The sequence below is a fragment of the Chanos chanos genome, chromosome 16 (genome assembly GCF_902362185.1).
Source record: "Chanos chanos chromosome 16, fChaCha1.1, whole genome shotgun sequence".
Taxonomy (NCBI): domain Eukaryota; kingdom Metazoa; phylum Chordata; class Actinopteri; order Gonorynchiformes; family Chanidae; genus Chanos; species Chanos chanos.
This window is the reverse complement of record NC_044510.1, coordinates 15,063,930-15,085,863: the sequence shown is the minus strand read 5'-3', so window position 1 is coordinate 15,085,863 and position 21,934 is coordinate 15,063,930. Positions and strand designations below refer to the sequence as shown.

The following is a 21,934-nucleotide window of genomic DNA, read 5'->3' as shown; positions in this document are numbered from 1 at the left end:
AAACTCGTAAGTAAAGAGAGTTTGGTGTCAGTCAATGGTAATATTATATTATATTATATTATATTATATTATATTATATTATATTATATTATATTATATTATATTATATTATACAAAAAATAAAATAGGAAATTGAGACCTAGGTTTGCTGAAAGTGTTTGTGGAAATTCAAAAATCTTGCTTCATTACCAATTTTAATTTCCATCCAAAATGTCTTTATGTAGATTTAACAGTAAGAATAGATTAATATCAATTTTTGAAAATGAACAACCTCCATGTGGTCACATTATGAAGTAATATCTTAGAGTAATGAACTTCATGTATTTCATGCCAGTTGTTTTACTGTAGACAGTATAGCTGCTTTGCACTTCTTGTGTTTTCACCATTTCAATCACTCATTCTTTGTTAAAATCAACAACACTGATAATAACCAGTCACAAAACTAACTCAAATCTAAGACAAATATGTGATCATTATTGGAATGACAGAAAAACAATACAAATTGATTCCACAACAGCGGTTAAATGATCATCTCATTACTGAGAGGAAAGATAGATAGGATAATTAAAGAGAGAAAAAAACATCTTCTTTGCAATATGGAGGATTCTGGCTGCAGTTTTCAGTGCTACTCTCCTTCCACCGTAGAACAGCAGGTGAAAAACCTAACATTCAGAACCTATTCATTCGCAGACATTCAGAGCGTACCTGTTCTCAGACATTCAGAACGTATTTGTTCTCAGACATTCAGAACCTGTTCGTTTGCAGACATTCAGAACGTATTTGTTCTCAGACATTCAGAACGTATTCGTTATCAGACTGCATTCTGTTTGTGGGGGGAGGGGGACTGACACTGACAGAGTGGTCAGCCTTGCCTTGATTTCATTTTGGTCTATGTCTTCGCAATGAAACTTTTCCTTCTGATGTTAGTTGAGATGACTTTCCATGAGCCCATGTACTTTCTCTTTTTTCAAGAGATCTTGGATGATGCAGTAGGCCCCACTTTCTTTATACCTTGCTAGCTGAAAGTTATTTTTAGGGAAGCTATAGATAAATCATTTATGTAATGGGTGTAAAAAAAAAAAAAGCTTATTTTGCTGAACTGTTTGGTGCATCTTCTCACACTGCAGTAATATTTTGGTGTTGTATTATCAGTAATTAAAGTATTCTTTCCACCCCTGCAGGTTTTTGGAAACTAGATGGAAAACAAAACAGAACTTCTTATTTATAAAAATAGCATCCTTTTGTTGGAAGGACTGCCAGTCACAGATCAAAACTTCTATCCGGCCTTTATACTTTTTCTCCTAGCGTATGTCTTCATCATGGTGTCTAATATTGGACTGCTTGTCCTCATCACTATGGAGAAGGCCCTTCATGAGCCTATGTATATTCTACTGTGTAATCTACCAGTAAACGATGCACTGGGTGCCTCAATCATGATACCTCGTTTGCTTTATGATGTTGTCAAGCCAGCATCAGAGAGATACATCACCTTCTCCGAATGTGTAATTCAAGCGTATGGATCTCATGTGTTTGGGACAACCTCTCACACAGCTCTGATGATCATGGCCTTTGACAGATACGTGGCCATATGCAACCCTTTACGGTACTCGACAATCATGACCAGCAAAATGGTGATTAAACTGTCTGCATCAGCGTGGGGAGTGGCATTTGTTTTGGTGGGAATTTTACTGGGCCTCACTGTACGTTTGTCTCACTGTAGATCAACCATCCAACACCCATTTTGTGACAATGCATCATTATTTAAACTGTCTTGTGAAGACGTGGTTATCAATAATGTGTATGGGCTAACTTTCACAGTGATATTGCTAGGTTCCTCTATCGGAAGCGTGACTCTCACTTACCTAAAAATAACTTTGGTGTGTTTAACAAGTAAAAACAAGGTGTTGAACAGCAGGGCCTTAAAAACATGCAGCACACATTTGATTCTCTATATAATGATGCTGACGTGTGGATTCACAATAATCTTTCTTCACCGGTTTCCTCAATATTCTGATGAAAGAAAACTATCTAGTATCATGTTCCATGTTGTGCCGCCTTTTTTCAACCCCATCATATATGGTTTGCAAACCAAAGAAATAAGACAAAAGTTCATTCACATTTTCCAAAGAAATAAAGTGGCAGCATAATTTTTAATAGGTTCATCTAACATCTTTCCTAAATAAACTGTTCTTGAGGGTGAGAATACATCAGAAATGGTCTTTAATTGAAATTGTCTTCCTTGCGTAGTGCATAAGGTCACCAGTACACAAATAGTTCAGTTATTTCACCTCGTAACCACTAAAAGCCCAGTAGTATCAGTAGTGGGTGTTTGCACTTCAGCTTTCACATCCAAATGATTCATTCTATGGATGTGACATAGCCTAAACAATGAATTGTCCATTTCAAAGCACAAAGTACCCGTTCTTTATTATGTGCTGTTTGTTAAACTGGGATGGTTTGGAAAGAGTTCATTCTGATCAAAGTGGATAAACATACTGTCCCATATGTAAAATTCATGAATGCATAATTATTCAAATGTTTAAGGACAAGTATTTACACACACAATTTTTTATTTTTTTTATAACAGAACTCACCTAAATTTGCCAAAACTACATGTGCTCTTTCCTATCCTACATTCATGTTGTGTTCTGCATGCCAATGCTGAATCTGGACCTGCAGACTGATGCGAACACGTTCATAAACTTATATCTGCAAACATAACATTTGATATCTGAAAACTCAAATATTGATATTGGCAAACATTAATTGTATGTGCAAACGTATGACTCCATGTGATCAAAATGTGCAAACTTGTAAGTGCAATAAATAGACCTCTAATTTTAATAAATTGTTAAAATGGGACACATTTAATCAAGAGGTAGGGACAGTGACATCTTTAATCAAGAGGAAGTGACTAATTATCCAAGTTTGCTCGGTGTTGAAAGCAGTTTTTCCTGTTTACAGCATTGTTTCCTTGCTTGTGGAGGCCTGGGTGGCATTAAGAGTCTTTGCCATAACTTCTGTCAGAGGAGGGAGCCTCTTTTGTTCTCACACCTGGTGGCTGTTTAATTGCCACCATGGCTATACTGCACTAGTTCCTCAGAAGCCTCGCGTGTCTCTGCTCAGGTTTCGCTGTGCTTTGATTACAGATGTGAACCAACAATACCTGACTGATTCCAACAATGCTTTGTCCTTCAGCACAAATAAAGAGACAAATCATTGCATGACAAATCATAATTCGTGGAGATTCGAAGTTCACTTTTGATCGGCTTTGGCCTGCATCCGTTCCTTGGGTCCGACCATAGGCACCGTCTCCATTGGTGTTCGGGAGTTCGCGCGCCGACGGGAAATGGTGAGCATCCCCCCGGGAAATGAAGCTATGCGCAGTGAATTTTAACTCTGTGTCTACTCTGGAAACGTTACTGTTGTCCAACAGCGCCCCATCGGTAGCAACAGAGAATTTCTAAATAGGAGCGAACTTCCACTCTCAGGGCTTCCTGTTCCATAGGTGGCGTCCACAAGATAGTCCAGAATGAATGAGGGCCTATGGCGCTGTAGCATCAAAAATGTAACATTCACAGAGTAAATTTTTTCTAGCAATTTTCATTATGTTTTTGATGTAAGGGGCCGAGACGACAGACATAGTTCCATTTTTAGATTTTTTTTTTTTTTTACAGTTTTTAAGTGGTAGTTAAATACCTTTCTGTGAGTATCTGTGATGAGCTACTTTACGGCATTCACCACCTTGACTAGTTAGCATACTATTACATTAGCCAGATCTACATTTAGCTGTCAAATACGAAGATCCTCCTGGTCCTCCTTTCGATTTTCATTGGACTTCATTTCAAAAACTTCCGAAGACTCTGGGTGCCATTGAGGGAGAATGTCCTGTTGTGATCAGTCATAAATCCTTAACCCACCAATCAACGTACATTATCAGAATGCTAGCGTTTTATAGGCAAAATCTTTCCTGTAAGAAAAACGAATGGACACTAGAATTTTTCATTTCAATTCTGATATATAATCGATACTGTATTTGCAAAGTTTTAAATAAATTTGGGCTTTTTGTCAAGAAGCAGGTTTAAATAATTATTTTAGCTGTTTAACTCCATTCTCTTCCATTCATTGAAGAATATCTCGTGACCGCCCTCTAGGTGACTTGCAGCCGGTTTCAGTACAATAGCATTATTAGGAAGTGAACAGGCTTTCTGCAGGGCTGGTGCCAGGGTTGGTGGGGTGAGGGGGGGCAGAAGGGGCTACTGATAAAGGGTCCCCAGATACAATTTTTGTCCCCTCAGTTTTAACTATAGCCTGATTCGGCCTCGGCAATAAAACGATAGTGATATGTAGCGCAATTGGCACTTCACCAATAGCAATAAGAAATCTGTTTGATGGTTTGTTCGATAGTTTCACTTAAATGCATTAAATGCAAACCGCCAGGAAAGCACATAACTAATATGCAAAGTTTGGTTGCATGAACAAACCCCAAACATGATACCCCTCCCCTCCCGGTTCATAAACGGCCTATCATATCCCTTGATAATGGAGCGTGCTTCAAGTGACACGCAAACAGCCAATCATTTAATAGATGTATTTTTCGGTTGCACCATCAAGATATGACACAACAACAGAAACTGTGTGGTGTGAGAAAATGACTGCAGACAGTGAGGAAATTGTTGATATACTAAGGTGGTTAAATCAAAATTACGATGGAGTATTAGGACCACACTGAGCAAAAAAAAATCTGAGATTTCGAGAAACAGGTCGTAATTTTACGAGAAAATAGTCATTTTAGGCTACGTGTTATTTTAGAGGGAAAATATTTGAAGAGCAGCCTGCCGCCTGCATTAAAATGAGAAACATGGAGCATCTTGTGAAGTTATACTCTAGTATAGGGAATACTTAATCTTTTGGCACATCAGCACCACATAGTCATAAGTATCAGAACTTTGAAAAGATTGTGCAAGAAACTGTGTGTTTACCGAACAAAGAACCACACAGACTTGGAGCAAATTGCCTCTTTTGTTAGGATTTTTTTCTTTAAACTTTATGGCTTTATTCTCATAATATTATGACTTCTTTCTTGAAATATTATGGCTTTATTATCATTAAATTGCAATTTTATTCTTGTAATAGTATGTCTTTTTTCTCAATTACGACTTTATTCTCGTAATATAACAACCTTATCCCTGAAATCTCTGAATTTTTTTCCCCCCTCAATAATGCCCTAATAGTCCATCGTACAAAATAAAGTGGTTAAATTCAATCTCTGTGTGAAAGCTATTAAATGAATATTGATGTTGAAATCATGATGAAACCGATCTCACGTTTCATTGTGAAGAAGTATGTCCCTTGACATGTACATCACCTAACCTTATCCCTCACGTTGGTTTATATAAATTGAAACAGGGCAGAAATTGACTCAGTAAACTGAGCCTCGACGTTTCAGTCTTGGTTTACGGTGATACTGCATTGTATTATATTTTACTCTATAAGGATTCTTGCTCCAATTTTTAATGCCACTCTACTTTGAGGATTTGTGACACCACAGAACATCAGATGGAGAACCTAACATTCAAACACCATATTCTTCTTGTGGAGGGGCTAAAAGTCACAGACCAGTCAGCCTATCCAGCTTTCATTCTTCTCTTTCTGGCATATGTTTTCACCATGATATCTAACATTGGACTTATCGTGATCATCTCAATGGAGGAGAGTCTCCATCAGCCCATGCACATCCTCTTTTGCAACTTACCTGTGAATGACGCACTGGGCACCACTGTCATTGTGCCACGTTTACTGAATGACATTTTCAGAGAAACCTCAGACAGATATATAACATATGTTGAATGTGTGATTCAGGCTTACTTTGCTCACTTGTTTGGAACTACATCTCACACTATATTAATGATCATGGCCTTTGACAGATACGTGGCCATATGTAACCCTTTACGGTACTCGACAATCATGACCAGCAAAACAGTGATTAAACTGTCTGCTTCGGCGTGGGGAGTGGCATTTGTTTTGGTGGGAATTTTACTGGGCCTCACTGTACGTTTGTCGCACTGTAGATCAACCATCCTAAATCCCTTTTGTGACAATGCATCATTATTTAAACTGTCTTGTGAAGACGTGGTTATCAATAATGTGTATGGGCTAACTTTCACAGTGATACTGCTAGGTTCTTCTATCGGAAGCGTGACTCTCACTTACCTAAAAATAACTTTGGCGTGTTTAACAAGTAAAAACAAGGTGTTGAACAGCAGGGCCTTAAAAACATGCAGCACACATTTGATTCTCTATATAATCATGCTGACGTGTGGATTCACTATAGTTTTTCTTCACCGGTTTCCTCAGTATTCTGATGAAAGAAAACTATCTAGTATCATGTTCCATGTTGTGCCACCTTTTTTGAACCCCATAATATATGGTTTGCAAACCAAAGAAATAAGACAAAAGTTTACCCATGTTTTTCATAGAAATAAAATTACAGTATAATTTTGTCACGGGGGGCAAACATGTTAGTAGACTCCTCTCAAAATAAAGGGAAATGCTGAAATGCCCTTCCTTCCGCTGTGCTTAGATATAGGAGAACATCACCATCACACAAAGGGTACAGTTATTTCCCCTCTTGTCCCTTAGCCTTCACATCCTACCAAGATCAGCTAGTGTGGATTTGCTAGTGTGAGTTTTGACATTCTACAGAAATTCATTCAGTAACAGTCTCCTGGATCTTAGAGCTTTCAGAATACAAATATTAAGTGATATAAGCTAAAGAGTTGCTGGTTCATTATTATTTTGTTTTTTTTTCTGTGAATAAAGTATAATCTGAAAAAGACAAACATCTGAATGATAAATCATGGCTTTTCAACATTATACCTCTTTCAGTACTGTACTGTATTGTACTGTAATACAGTATTGTACAGCTTACAGTGATAAGAGCACCAGCTGAATGAGCATCAGTGCAAACTGTTATATGTGTATTGTATGACAGTACGGTCCAGTCTAACACAAATCAATATATTAATTTACCTATGGAAATCATCTTCTGTCTTGTAAACCAAAAACAAAAAAAGAAAAAAAGTCTTAACCAGGAGGTCTGTTTGGAAGTTCTTTTTCTGTGTACACCTTCGCTATAATGGATTCTCAGTTAGAGTATGCAGTTTTTTTTAAAAAAAGCACAATGAATTTTGAATATATATATATGTGTGTGTGTGTGTGTGTCAGGGTTTCCGTTAGCTGGTAATTACTGGTCTTTGCCTGATAAAATTTATTTTTAAAAAATGATAAATGAACAACTTGCCGGTCAAAATGTCTGGTAATAATCCTTATACACAGTGGTGGTTCTAGCTTGTATGGTGCCCTGGGTGAACCCTCCACCCCTACCAGAAAGAAAAAGCCCCATTCTGCACTAACTGTAATTTTTATTCAGAATTTTGGGACAACAAATATAAATAATCAGAACATTTAAAACTGTATAAATATAAAAGATATATACAAATATAAGACTCATACATATCAAAAGGAATAACAAAGATAAATATCCATTGATTTGGCACGCGAGCATCAACACATTACCCATTCCCCAATACTGTCAACCAAGAACCAAGACCAATTCACCTTGGTGGTGTGCAGACCAGTAGCGGCGGAATGAGTTTCAAAGTGGGGGGGCAAGAACACGGGCCAAACCCAGACCTGTAGGGGGGTCCGGGGGCCTCCTCCACTGGGGAAAATTTTCTTTATTCTGGCAACTAAATGCACCATTTTCCCGCAGTTTCCGAAAGAAACGGAAAGCCTAAAAGCAATGGCGATACCAGAATGTCATAGTGTATGCTACACTGCAACTTCACAACTTCTAATTTGATGCAATCAAAACTGCCAAAACACAGACACTGGAGCTGGAGAGCTGAAGCCTTCAAAGCACCAGTGGGACAGGAATGTATTTTCAGCATCTAGGGAGCCTATGTCAGATGGAAGTGCTTTACAGTCAAGTAATCTCTGTTGGTCATTCCGATTTCACAAATCAACAAAATACACCGCACACAGTCAGTGTACATTTCACTCTTCTTCTTAAACATTATTACGTTACCTAACTTGCAATCTAGAAATAAGATTGGAAGGTGGTACGGAGTGACACCATGACTGGGAGTCAAATATTAATCCTAAAATAAGGTGGATTGAGCTGACTATAAGCCTTGTGTTCTTGCCCCCCCCCCTCCCCCACTGTGAAACTCCAGCACCACTAATCTGCACACTACCAAGGTGAATTGGTGCTAGTCTTGGTTGACTCTTACCTGGTAGCCTATGAGCTACATTTGATGCCATGTAGGCCTAGCCTTTTTAAAAAAAAAAAAACAGGCTACAGATGTTTTGTAATAGCCTACATAGCCAACAATGTTGAGGTTTTGCTCAATCGGTACTGTTCGTTATGCTTCATTGTTAGTGTTCATTAAATTCTCAAACGGATTTGAGGTTGTTGTCATTCTTTCATCAACCTAGGTATAATCCTACATTATATTTGCGTTTGTAACATGTACCTGTTATTGAAGCGTGACCGGTAAGTTTCATATTTGACTGGTAAAGTAAATTCTTTCCCCGACACCTGACCTGCAAAAAAAATCCTAGCGAAATCCCTGATATATATAAAAGGTATTTACAGACGGTCAAGCGCAGTGTGTGAGGTGGCGTGGTTTTGTTGCAGCGTAGCAGGTGCTGTGTGACATCATAGTGTCGTGACGCAGGTCAGGTTCAGTGTCGGCGGTAAATGCTTGTATTTGGCCATGGGTTTGGTTCCAGAGCACTCTTAAAGCGAGGAAGGAGCCTGATTGTTGTCGTCCGGATGCATCTGAAGCATTTTCCAGACGGGAGCAAAGAGAACAGTTTGTGGCTGGGGAGACTGCGGTCCTTTAAGATGGTGTGGGCGTAAACGTCCTGCAGGGCCCGCAGATCAGTCCTGGTGATGCATTGCACTGTCTTGACCACTCTCTGCAGGGCTTTGTAGTCTGAGGCATTGGGTGAGGGCGATGGCATCGTCAGTAGACCTGTAAGGTCTGTGGGCAAACCGGAGCAGGTTTGGCTGGCAGAGAGGTTGTGATGTGTGATTTGACTAACCGCTCGAAGCACTTCATGATGACAGATGTAAGTGCAACAGGGCAGTAGTCATGTAGGCAGACAACTTTGGGTACGGGAACTATGGTGGTTTTCTTAAAACATGTGGGGAGAGCAGCCTGCAGCAGTGAAAGGTTAAAGATGTCAGTGAACACTTCCGCCAGCTCGTCTGTGCATACCTAGAGAGCACGTCCTGGGATGTGGGAACTTTGTGTATGTCTATCCTCCTGAAGGATTCGCACACATCTGCCCTAGACACCTGCAGTGTGTAAGCATCCTGGTTCAGATCCACAGCCAGGCATGGGGCGTTGTTCTCAAAGCGTGCTTAAAAAGCGTTCAGCTCCTCAGGGAGAGGAGCAGACACTTCCCCAACACTGCTAGTTTTCCCTTTGTAGTCAGTGATCGTTTTTAGTCCACTCCACATGTTCCTTGTGTTGGGACCCTGGTAGAGAGACTCCACTTTGTCCCTGCATTGTCTCTCATCAGATTTTCTTGTTCATACTGAGGTCGCTTGCAGTCCTGTAGGTCAAAGGCTGCAGTCCGCGCTTTAAGCAACGCACGAATTTCACCATTTACCCACGGTTTTTGGTTAGGAAAAGTTCGCACAGTAACTCTCGGCACAACGTCATCGATGCATTTAGAAATAAATCCAGTTACCATTTCAGGGAATTCCTCAATGTTGTTGTTTGATGCCTCTCGGAACATATCGCAGTCTGTGTTGCTGAAACAGTGATGCAAGACATCGTCCGATCGGCTGGTCTGGTGCTTTATGGTCCTTGTCATGGGCTTTCCTGCTTTAACCAGGCAGCAGGATCAAGGCGTTATAAAAAGCAAGATATATATATATATATATATATATATATATATATATATATATATATATATATATATATATATATAAAATGAGGGGCCAAACAGGAAATATATAAATATAAAGCTGAATATATAAATGCAAGTCTGGATATATAAATATAATTCTGAATATATAAATGTAATTCCGAATATATAAATATGATTCCAAATATATAAATGTAATTCTGAATATATAAATGTAATTCCAAATATATAAAGATAACTCTGAATATATAAAAGTAAGTCTGAATATATAAATATAATTCCGACTATATAAATATAAAGCTGAATATATAAATGTAATTCTGAAGATATTAAAGTAACTCTGAATATATAAAAGTTAGTTTACACGCAGGCATATCACAAGACAGTCGTTTTTCGTTTTTAAAATAATTTCTCTTTTTTTTTCTTCATAGGTGACTGAGTGAGCAAAACAAGTTTAACGTGAGCATCAGTAAAATCTTACAGTACAATCAAAGAAAATCAAGCAAAAACGTTAAATAATTTAAATTTGAATGAGGCAATAATTTGGACTTCATTACCCCCCCCCCCCCCCCCCTCCAACCCTGGACTGTGGAATAGTCAGTCTCTCTCTCTCTCTCTCCCTCTCGCCACCTTTTACTTTACAGAGTATTTATTTCACCTGCTACCGCTACTCACTGGATCTTACCGTTACAGTTTTTTTTTTCCCTTATTGTATATTTTACTACTTACTAACAGTTATATGTCATTATTTATTGTTTATAGTTTATATATTTTTACTATTTTTACTTATGTTTAATTCAGATTGAGGATGCCTGGAACCAAACACATTTCATTGTCATAACCCTGCTCTGCTGCTGTTATTGACACCCGACAAATACATTTGAAACTTGAAACTTGTAATTTAGCCCCAGAAGAACCACTCAGCTTGTGACTGTGATTCTCTCTCTCTTTCGTAACAAGAGGAACTAAATATTTTGTTTTTGTTACCCCCACATACCTTTGAGTGAGAGACACTTGGGTCGAGCCAAAATGAATATTGTAGGGTGTTGCACGTAAATATATGAATAAAAGGATGAACATAACATCTCTGTCTCTCTGTCTCTGTATGTTGTATTGGTGAGTGGGTGCCTTCCAATATGACTTCTGCCCACGTGACTCATGGGTCTGGACAGGCACTGTCACTGTTAGAGGTCTCTAGTACTGAGGCTCCACATCATCATTCTGCAAAATCTAAGCAGCCTCAGAACACAGTGGAGGCAATGAACGGAGAGTTACTGTCTGTGTGTCACAGGCTGTTCACAGCTGGTGACCGCAAAAGGGCCCTCAAGTCTCAAAGAGCATTTTTTACAGCTGTGCTGCTCGCTAACACTCACCAACTGCAACACAAAAATCTTACCCATAACCCTCTTGCGCTCATGAACAGGGAGACGGATAACATGGCCGAATTTTCAGTATCTGCAGAGACATCAGTGGGTGCTGGGCTAAAGCCCTTAGGCAGAATATGGAAGGAAGAGCGAGCACAGCTTTATAGCACAGGACCTGATGAAGATCCACTGGCATTGAAACTCTGACTGTTTGCATAACAAAGGTGTATCAGAACACAGTAAATTGTGAAGGCTTTTCCGTTGTCATTCTGCAATATAGTATAATCACCCTACACTCTACTGTCTCCACAACATACCATGTCAGATTTATGACAATGCCAAACTCATGATCAACGCAAAAGTCTCTTCTGTCTTTTGCCATATAAGAGCTGAGTATACTGGGCTACAGAGACAGGCTCTTTAATGGGTTTGTGTGACTTGAGGATACAATACACTTTTCTACCAAAACTGTGCTCAGCCCTTGGCTCTGACAGCAGCTCGCACTGTTTTCATAAAAGTAAACATCTGACTTACAGTTCACAGACTCCATTAATGCTCAGTCTCTGTTAAAAGGGGAAAGGATGCAGGAAAAAAAAATGAAATCATCTGAGAATCAAAATTAAGATTTCAAATGAGAAGTCTGAAATCAAATCAGTCTAGGAAAACTGCCTTGGGCGGCGCGATATGCCAGGGTAACCGCTTTGATCTTGTATTTGTATAGCGTCCCGATAATATCTGATAATGAAGATTTGTCAGTGATTAAAGTTATACCATGCTCTGGGACTGGGGTTAATGTTTCACTAACAAACAGTCCCTTTGTAAAGCTATACAATCAAACCGGTGGCCCAGAATGTGGTGTCTGTAGCCTCACCGTCATCTTTCTATGTGCAAACAGCTCTCATGTGAGAGAGAGAGAGGTGCAGTAAATCTCATCTAGAGCATCAAACTCAGCTCAGCCAGCCAGCAAACACACAGCTCTCATACTCATGCATACACATTAGCAAATACACACAAAGTCACTTACTGTGCTGAGGAGTTATGGGTGCCCACTTCCTGGACTGTCCATGTCGTCCACATATTCCACCACACACACGTTCTTGTGTCCCCCATATAATGAAAGAAGGTGTGACCCAGCTTGTGAGACACCCCCAAAGGTTTCCGCAATCTCTATACTACAGTACGGGGACTACTCCAAATAAATGAATACTCTGATAACTGAACAAACAAATAAATAGGGCTCAAGATGACATAGTATGATGTATAGCAGTGTTTTATATGTTAGCGTGATCAGGAAGTAAATTACAGTCAAATAACTTATAAATTCATCAGTTCACATGGTCTTTAGCATATTCAGGAATTCTCTGTGTTTTTGACATATTACAGAAAGTGACATACATACACACACACAGAAAAAAACCCCCACAAACACACACTCACACACACATGCCCTTTTCAGAACCAACTCATGTCCATTATCCTCCAGTCATTGGTGTGATTGGTCTTTAGAGTCATAATCTAGAGGTTGAGGAGGTACGTAGAGTCCTGTGTGGGCTGGACGGCCTCTGGTAGGACCCCCTGAGAGGTGGCCACCATCCTGACGCTGTTAATGTGGTACAGCCTGCTCTCGTACTGGAGCAGCTGCCTCCAGAAGCCGGCGTTGGGTCTGATGAAGGGCCGAGCGGCCAGCACCCGGCCGTGAGCCTCCAGCAGCGAGGCTCCTTCGAACCTCATGAGGTACGCCATGACCAGGGAGGGGGACCTGCTCCTCCCCGCGGAGCAGTACACCAGCGAGCTGCCGCCGCGGTTCAGGTGGATCCGCTCGGCCACGCCGTCGAAGTGCGGGTCCAGACGGGCTTGGGGCCGGTCCTGCACGGGCACGGAGACACACTCCACCCCCGGGTACTCGGGGCAGGGGTACTCCTCGCTGGCGTTCACCAGGAGAGTGATGCGTCTGTGGGTCAGCGCTGACTGGTTGAGGGCCTCCACGCCACTCAGATACAGAGTGGGAGTAATCTGGGAGATTGACATGGGGCTGGAGGGGGTGTGTATCAACACACACACACACACACACACACACGTTTTAGCAGTGATCACATTTGTAAATTAGCTAACATCAGTATATGTATACATTCAGTTTCTCATTCTAGTTCTGCAGTACAGTTCATCTAGTGCTACAGCTGTGACTTGAACTGACTGTAGCAAGATTGTGATTAGCTGCTCTCTCATACCAGTGCAACAGCATCTACAACTAACTGATAAAGCAACTTACTGATGTAACTGTTAACTTTTAAGGTTGCCAACTCATAAAGCAGCTATTTGATGTAGCTACCAACACATAAAGCAACTCACTATCACAGCTGCTAACCAGTGAAGCAGCTAACTAATATAGCTGCTAGCATTCACAAAACATAATCTAGAACTCTGAGTGCTCAGGTACTTTATGTGATAGCAGAGATCTGTAATGGTCTGAAACACTGTGATAATATGTAGTCTACATACCTGTGTAAGGGCCTGGTGGATAAGCTAACTGTAGTAGCATGCTAACTCATGACTGTGTGTAAGGCTAAATCACAACAGTCTGTCTCTGGAGCCACAGATCAGCTGCTTGGCTGTGACAGGATTATAAATAGAGTAGAGCCAGAGGGAGGGGTTTCATCAGACAGAATCAACACATGCGCCCCCAGTGGCCACAGAGTGGTATTGCATGCAGACAGATTCAGATAAGCACACACAGAATTACTTTGAAATGTTAGATTTGTAATTGGAATTACGTTCAATTGGATTTGCAGTAATGGTGAGTAATTTTTGGACATGATTTCCAAGTGGATTCCATGAACAGTAACAGTGACACTGGTTTCGTGATTCAGTTTATTATTAAGAATTGAAATCTTTTTAAGAAAGGTTTATGGCAATACACACAGTTTCAGCACATTTGGTGAAGCTTACTGGGTGATGAGAATAATGATACGAATGTTCTAATGCTTTATCGTTTTGAGAACATTCAGAATGATAAAGCACATGATAAAAACACATTGACAATGGACAAGCTCCAGTTTACTCAATCACAATGCAAGAAATCATTCCACCATCATAGCAATGTCAGACAGAGTACAGGGTTAGTTACAGAACATAGTTACAGTAACATAGGTTACATACTGGTGGGTAATCATGAGAAATAGTAATGGTATTCTAAGTAACAGTAGTAAACAGTAAAGCTTACTGTGGTTGTATGTTTTAATATGAAGTCGTGCATTAACTGTATCATGGCCATCTCTAGATGTTTTTTCCTCTGCACAACTGTTTTTTCTTCTCTCTTCTCTCCTGCTGTATGTCATGACTCACTCGTTCTGTTCACGCACCCAGGACTGCAGGCTGCGCCCTGATGCGTAATTTATTCAGTACAGAGAGACACGGAGCCATTTCTGATGGCTTGAGTCCTCAGTGAAAGTGGTGTGAGTGATCTTATGAATGAATCAACTGTGGAGTCTGAGGAATCCTCCACTGTTAATTGTGTTAGAGTGAGTGCAGCATCTGGCTGTTTGCTGACCTGTGTTGAGGTCATGTTACTGTTCTGGTGAAAAAAAAAAAAGTGCTGAGAAAAAAGGATTGAGAGAAAAAAAATCTAGTGTTGTCCCCTCTCGCCTTCTGTATGACGTGGTGATTATATATGATTGTTCAGTAGCTTTGTGTGAATATGGACTGTCTCCACATCTCTCTCTCTCTCTCTCTCTCTCTCTCTCTAGAATGACTGGTGACTTTGAAGCTCTACCTCAGTGTAAGAGTTCCCACAGAACTGAAGCCTGTTGCAAAATGGCAAAATGATGGCCCGGGCCTTTTTCTCTCCACTGTGCAGTGGTCAGAGACTTCACTGCATCTCAGCCTATATAAAGAGGAAGAGGAACAGGAACACAGAACACATGATCACTCTGCTCTTCACAAACCCCACACTCATCTACAGCTTCCCCCAAACACCAACACATTGTTATTCAGGTCCCTAACACATTATTAACTTCAAAACATTGTGGAATGTGTTGGTCCCCGCGACCCCAACTAGGATAAGCGGCTTAGATAATGAGTGAGTGAGGTACAGATCAGTGAAACCTCTGAGGAGGTCAATGGGATATACAATCTCACGGGATATACATACCTCTGACCACGTTTCTGCAGAGACACAAATATGTACTCTCGGGTATGTTTTGCACTATGGGTGCTAAAGAGAAGCTAAACCTAACCTTAGCCCTAACCCATCCCAAACCCTAAACCTAACCTTAGCCCTAACCCATCCCAAATCCTAAACCTAACCTTGACCAATAGTAAATCTGTGCCTTATAGCGCGTGAAAGTGAAACTGGTGCCTTATATGTGTGCATGAATAACTTGGGAGAAAAAAAAGAAAGTACAACATGGATTCAATCCTGTAATGTTCTGAGCAAGGGGGCAGCAGCTTATATCACTGAGCCATCACAACACACTGTCCTCCTGTAGAAATGACAAGTTTCGTAGACTAATGTGGTGGTCTCAACATGAGAACCTTGTGGACCTACAGGAGGACAGTGAAGCCATATACTGATTACCTATTTGTGTACTACCTTGGATCCATGTAATCTGCCTATATGGGACTGACTGCACACGTCTAACCCATTTGATAAACCCAAATGGGCCCCATTTATGTTGCCCATTCTGAGCCCATGTACTCATTTCCCATTAGGTGACTCAACTAGGGCCCACACAGGGAGCCCACCTGGGTTCGCCCATGTGGGACCTACTTAGTTGACCCAAGTTGGCCCCCAATAAGATGCCCATTTTGGGCCCATGTCCATTTGGTACCTATGTAGCCCAAGCATAACCCATGTGGGGCCCACATAAACGTGTTGGCTGGTATTACATCTTAGGAATGTATGGCAGTTTCCCTCCATCCCATTCAATCACCAAACACCAAGTCCTCGATTTCAAACATTGTATCTACAGGATGACACAGGGATGAGGTGAGTGGAAAAGACAAATTAAAACATGTAAGACAAATTGAACATGTAGGACACATCAGTAGTTTAACGGATGGACGAATGAGGGAAAAAAAGACAACCAAAAAAAAAAAAAAAAGAGAGAATGACATAACAAATAAATAAATAGATAAGAAATGAGAAAAAGAAAGAAAGAAAGAAAGAAAGAAAGAAAGAAAGAAAGAAGAGTCACTACAGTTCAGTGCGCCTCAGTTATTTAGGCCTCTGATTGCCCAGAGGATCTCTGTGAACTCTGGGGGGGGTCGTCAAGGTCAGAGACTGGTTGGAAGTTTGGAGGACTGTCAAAGATGGAGGGATCAGAGGGGTTTAGTTTATAACAAAGAATATCAAAGTGTTCAGCTCAGCAGTCAAGGATTAGATTTTTTTTTTTTTCCTTTATGGTAATCGCTCAATGTTTGTACACGCAAAATTTCTACAATTCCACCCAAAGTGAAGTGACTCAGATATTCAAGCGTTGTGATAACTGCGTTTTTTTTCCTCCCATTTCTAAATAGGCTACCTTTATAAAATTAATTGGTTATACGTTACACAAGACTGCGGGTACTCTTTCATCATGTCTTCACTGTGGTCTACTTTGGCCTTTTGTTCAGCTGACTGGAGGAAGCAACTCTCAAAAAGTGCATTTCGTTCAGCTCACTTCACTGCTGTAGACTTTGTTAGAATGACGGACCACCGTGGGAGAACTCTGGGCACGTAGGCTACATTTGAAATAAGAATCTCCATTACACTCATTTAAGGTATGACAACGTTTCCAGTTAAGTAAACAACAAAGTGTTCATTGGCTATTTCGGGGTAAAAAGGTGCCCTTTGCTCTGTCACTTGGTCTGTGATGTCAGGGTAGGTGGAGTCGAGAGAGCTAAGATTCAATATGTTAGCCCTGCCTGCCTCGTTCACATAATTCGAAGAGGGTGATCGTGCATAATAACACAACAGAAAGCCTTTTCAAGGCAAGAAAAACAGAAAGTCAGTAAGAAGTCCGTTGTTACAAAAAAAAAAGTTGGGCTGGTGACAGCCTAGTGGTTAATCTAGGCTTCCAAGAGAAACGTTAGGCATTCGATCCCAGGGACTACCTCTATTCTGTCCTTGAGCAAGGCACTTTATTCTGAGATTGTCCTGGCAATTGGCCCCACTGTTAATTGCTCTGGATAAGACTGTCTGCTAACTGGGAGTGTTACAAATTAGCATGAAGCAAAAATTCAACTCAGACATGAAATAAAAAAAAACCTCAGGTCATTTCTTGATTAAGGCCTTTCAGTGACGTTGTTTATATTGTACCCTATTGTCCCCTCTAATTCACGGCATCTGAACATAGTCAGTGTACATCTACCATGAAGAGGAAGCATTGACATGCAAAGCCACTGTATTACACTTGTCTTTGGTACGTATGTTACTTTCAGCTAAAGGACCCTCTGTGTTTTTCCTACATAGGCTCAAATTTCAACCACACCTAATTCAAGATAATCTGGCCTGCAGACGGAGCCAAACTTTTAAAACGGGCACTTTATGTGACAATACAATAGCCAAAAAACATAGGTTAGGTACAAGCGATGGACAATGGCAAAGAGAAGAGAACGGCATTTCGGTAAAATGTAAAAAAAAGGTTCAACTTCAGAGCAAGGGGAATTCCAACTTTCATTCACCTCTGAGCCCTCACTACAGTACAAGTACCTATGTGCCTCAGAAGAGTGCATGTCCATTTTTTTTTTCATTTTTAGGTTTTTGTATTTTTTTTTTTTTTATCAGAAATGCTCATTTTCTAAAGTCAGCTAACACACAGACACACACACAGGATGGCTGATCATCTTATTGATTTTCCACCAGGCTTCCAGAGTTGTTGAAATGGTGATGATCTTATAGCAGTTATATTTTTTGATTTATTGGGAGTGGTAGGTCTTAAATGGAGAGTTCTTCATATACTGACTGTTCAATTTTAAGCCAAGGATCTCGTTACATATCTGAATATGTCCATTTCATTATGTACTTTAACTGATGAGCTCAGAAGTAATGGGAAAAGTTTGGAGCATTAAAGCTGCTAAGCAGCTTGCTTTCCTGAAGTACTGAGAGTTAAATCTTGGCTTTTTATTTTTCCAGTAAAAGTCCTGGTTAACTGGGAGAATAATGGATTTAGACCAGTTGACTGAATATTTCGAGATGATGGAACATGTCTCAGTCAGACTGGAAATGTCTGGAAGTGCTGTTAGAGGATTTTATGTATATACTAGTAGGTCATCTGCATATAGACTGGCCTTGTGGGTTGTGTTCAGAGCGGTGAGACCAGTGATTTGGGTTTCTTGGTGGATGGCAGCTGCTAGGGGTTCAATAAACAGTGCAAATAGTAGGGGTGAGATTGGGCATCCTTGTGTTGTACCCTTGTGAAGTGTAAAATGTTGTGAAATTATACTATTTGTGATTACTGATGGTGTGAGTAAGTTGTACAAAATTTTATACACTGAATAAATGACTCCTCAAAACCAAATCTTTCTAATGTGGAGAACAGAAGTGTCCAGTTAAGCCAGTCAAATGCTTTTTGGCATCTAATGACAAGGTAACTGTATTGTTTTTTATTTTGTTTTGTTTTTGGCTATACTGATTAGACTGAACAGGCAGCGCATGTTATTTGATGAATGCCTGCCTTTAATGAGGCCTGTTTGATCAGGGTGTATTATAGAAGGAATGATGGTTTCTACTCTTATAGCTAGTGCCTTAGTGATGAATTTAATGCCTGTATTAATGAGAGGTAATGGGCGACAGCTTGAGCAAAGAACTGGGTCTTTATTAGGTTTAAGGAGGAGTGATATAAGTCCTCTGTTCATATGGGGTGTCCCCCATATGAACATATTGTGTCCCTCCAAATACTGAGAAAATACCAATCCATCCCCCAGTATACAGTAGAAAATAAGTTAAGCATGTCCTCCCTTTATGAACCCTGTCAACGCATCTGTCTCCTCTTATTTCGTATTTATTTTCAGTGTATCTGTTTGTTAAGGAAAACACAAGTGTGTGACCTGATCTGTCCCGGTGGCCTGATCCGTTCTGCACATGTGCTCACTGGCGCAAAAGTCAACTAACCCTGACCCTAATGATGTGTTCCATTTGAACTCGGAAGTCGGAATTTCCGAGTTCCCAGTCGGAAATTTCAACGGGAACGCCCCCTCAAGTCAGATTTCCAAATCAGAAAGTCAGAGGAACCTCACCAACCCCAAATTAAAAATCCAAGATGGCTGCCCCCAGTGGTGAAGTAGTGAAAGCTGTAGTAGTTTACTGTTTAATGACACTTCTGTCTTAGTCGTGTCTCATTAAATCAGTGGTACATACAATACGACTGTGGACATGTTGCTACGGTGTTTGCATGCACAAAATAATGTGTTGTTATCAACTGGTATTGCTAACAATGGCTAACGACAGCTAACCTGGCTAAAACGGTTTTCCGAGTTGTTGTTTGGGAATGCAGTCAACTCCGGCATGACATCATTCCCCGCTCCGAGTTCTGAGGTAAATGGAATGCAGCATTACCCTAACCCTAAACGCGTGCATATGCAGAACAGATCAGGTAGCCGGGACGGATCGAGCACTTACAGAATGCAGACGTCGCACCCGGTCTTAATGGGACCACACAAACGTTGCATCCGGCCTTAATGGGTTAATGTGATCTTTCACTCTGTGAAGACACGTCACGTATGACGCACATTACCAAACCACATCCCTTGAGGCTGATGTTGGTTTATATAGATAACAGCAGAGTAGAAAGTGCACAGTGAAGCTTGAATACTAGACTAAGTTGAGACTCCTCAGTCTTAGCTCATGGTAAGATTCTATTCTATTCTACTGGGTTATATTATATTATATTAGATTATAATGTAAATAGAACCCAATCCAGGATGATTTTCAACAACACTGATCATAGCCAGATATGATATGTATTGAAGTGGCTGAGAAATTAATACAACTTATTCCTGACAAAATGTAAACGGTAGTATACCGTAAATTCTCAAATAATGGCTTCCAAATTACGGTGGTTTCTAATTACAGTAAGGGGTGCTGCTTGTTTGGGCAAATAATGGCTTCCAAATTACGGTGGTTTCTAATTATAGTAAGGGGTGCTGCTTGTTTGGGCAAATAATGGCTGGTTCCAAATACAGACTGGATTAAAAAAAATTACAGAAAGGCTCAGGTGGTAAATTCATCATATTTCCACAGCATTATTTACATCAGTACAACATACGGTAATTATGCTCTAACGATGTGTTATTTCATCATCTCTGTGAGTTATTTCAGATAACGGCACATCTTAATGGTACTTGGAAAAAGTTACAGAAGGGAAAATTTCTGATTTTAGATGGCATAGGTATGGTAGGGACATGTCGGCCAGTGAGCTGGAAACAGAAGAACAATAAATAATGGCGTGTCTCTAATAATATCCTGTCTCAAATAAAGGCCTGGTTCTTTCTTCGGCCGAGGTAAATAAAGGCCACTATTTGAGAATTTACTGTACTTACTATTCTGTTGCATAGTGGAAGTATAAGCAAAGGCATATAACTGAACAGCTCAGTTCTTTGTGAGTGTGTATTTATAAACATACGTAGACATTACCACAAGTAGCATTCTTCCTCCCATTTTTGATGCTATTCTACTTTGAGGATTTGTGACACCACAGAACATCAGATGGAGAACCTAACATTCAAACACCATATTCTTCTTGTGGAGGGGCTAAAAGTGACAGACCAGTCAGCCTATCCAGCTTTCATTCTTCTTTTTCTGGCATATGTTTTCATCATGATATCTAACATTGGACTTATCATGATCATCTCAATGGAGGAGAGTCTCCATCAGCCCATGCACATCCTCTTTTGCAACTTACCTGTGAATGACGCACTGGGCACCACTGTCATTGTGCCACGTTTACTGAATGACATTTTCAGGGAAACCTCAGACAGATATATAACATATGTTGAATGTGTGATTCAGGCTTACTTTGCTCACTTGTTTGCCACAACATCTCACGGTATATTAATGATCATGGCCTTTGACAGATACGTGGCCATATGTAACCCTTTACGGTACTCGACAATCATGACCAGCAAAACAGTGATTAAAATGTCTGCATCAGTGTGGGGAGTGGCATTAGTTTTAGTGGGAATTTTACTGGGCCTCACTGTACGTTTGTCTCACTGTAGGTCAACCATCCTAAATCCCTTTTGCGACAATGTATCGTTATATAAACTGTCTTGTGAAGACGTATTGATCAATAATGTGTATGGGCTCGTTTTTACATTTATTGGGGCTGTCTTCGCTATAGGAGGTATAGCATTTAGTTACCTAAAAATTGCTTTGGTGTGCCTGAAAAGTAAAAGCAAGGTATTAAACACCAGGGCTCTGAAAACATGTTGCACTCACTTGTCTCTTTATATAATCTTGCTGGTGTCTGGATTCACTGTAGTTTTTCTTCACCGGCTTCCTCAGTATTCTGATGAAAGAAAACTATCTAGTATCATGTTCCATGTTGTGCCACCTAGCCTGAACCCCATAATATATGGTTTGCAAACCAAAGAAATAAGACAAAAGTTTACCCATCTTTTTTGTAGAAACAAAGTTACAGTATAATTTT

The 21,934-nt window shown here is 40.3% G+C and overlaps 4 protein-coding genes across 4 annotated transcripts; 3 read left to right on the top strand and 1 right to left on the bottom strand.

Annotated features, from left to right (window-relative positions):
• The first annotated feature begins 1,196 nt into the window (after nt 1-1,196).
• LOC115829416 (olfactory receptor 52N4-like) lies at nt 1,197-2,147 on the top strand. Its single transcript, XM_030793516.1, has one exon. The coding sequence runs from the start codon at nt 1,197-1,199 to the stop codon at nt 2,145-2,147; it is 951 nt and encodes a 316-aa protein (XP_030649376.1).
• A 3,412-nt stretch (nt 2,148-5,559) lies between these two features.
• Nucleotides 5,560-6,498, top strand: LOC115829401 (olfactory receptor 146-like). Its single transcript, XM_030793501.1, has one exon. The coding sequence runs from the start codon at nt 5,560-5,562 to the stop codon at nt 6,496-6,498; it is 939 nt and encodes a 312-aa protein (XP_030649361.1).
• A 6,293-nt stretch (nt 6,499-12,791) lies between these two features.
• Nucleotides 12,792-13,896, bottom strand: LOC115829825 (dual specificity protein phosphatase 14). The gene is made up of 2 exons (XM_030793989.1): nt 13,809-13,896; nt 12,792-13,341 (listed from the first exon to the last, which is right to left on the bottom strand). Exon 2 carries the CDS (start codon nt 13,335-13,337, stop codon nt 12,825-12,827), a length of 513 nt encoding a protein of 170 aa, XP_030649849.1. The 5' UTR covers nt 13,338-13,341; nt 13,809-13,896; the 3' UTR covers nt 12,792-12,824.
• Nucleotides 13,897-20,991: 7,095 nt separating this feature from the next.
• Nucleotides 20,992-21,930, top strand: LOC115829228 (olfactory receptor 146-like). The gene is made up of 2 exons (XM_030793287.1): nt 20,992-21,331; nt 21,461-21,930. Exons 1-2 carry the CDS (start codon nt 20,992-20,994, stop codon nt 21,928-21,930), a joined length of 810 nt encoding a protein of 269 aa, XP_030649147.1.
• The last annotated feature ends 4 nt before the right edge of the window (nt 21,931-21,934 follow it).

Excerpts from the sequence above, each read along its gene's own strand:
- LOC115829416 (XM_030793516.1), top strand. The coding sequence starts at position 1,197 with ATGGAAAACAAAACAGAACTTCTTATTTATAAAAATAGCATCCTTTTG.
- LOC115829401 (XM_030793501.1), top strand. The coding sequence starts at position 5,560 with ATGGAGAACCTAACATTCAAACACCATATTCTTCTTGTGGAGGGGCTA.
- LOC115829825 (XM_030793989.1), bottom strand. The coding sequence starts at position 13,337 with ATGTCAATCTCCCAGATTACTCCCACTCTGTATCTGAGTGGCGTGGAG.
- LOC115829228 (XM_030793287.1), top strand. The coding sequence starts at position 20,992 with ATGGAGAACCTAACATTCAAACACCATATTCTTCTTGTGGAGGGGCTA. Across the intron at positions 21,332-21,460 it reads GTTTGCCACAACATCTCACG|TGGGAATTTTACTGGGCCTC; the intron begins GTATATTAATGA and ends CATTAGTTTTAG.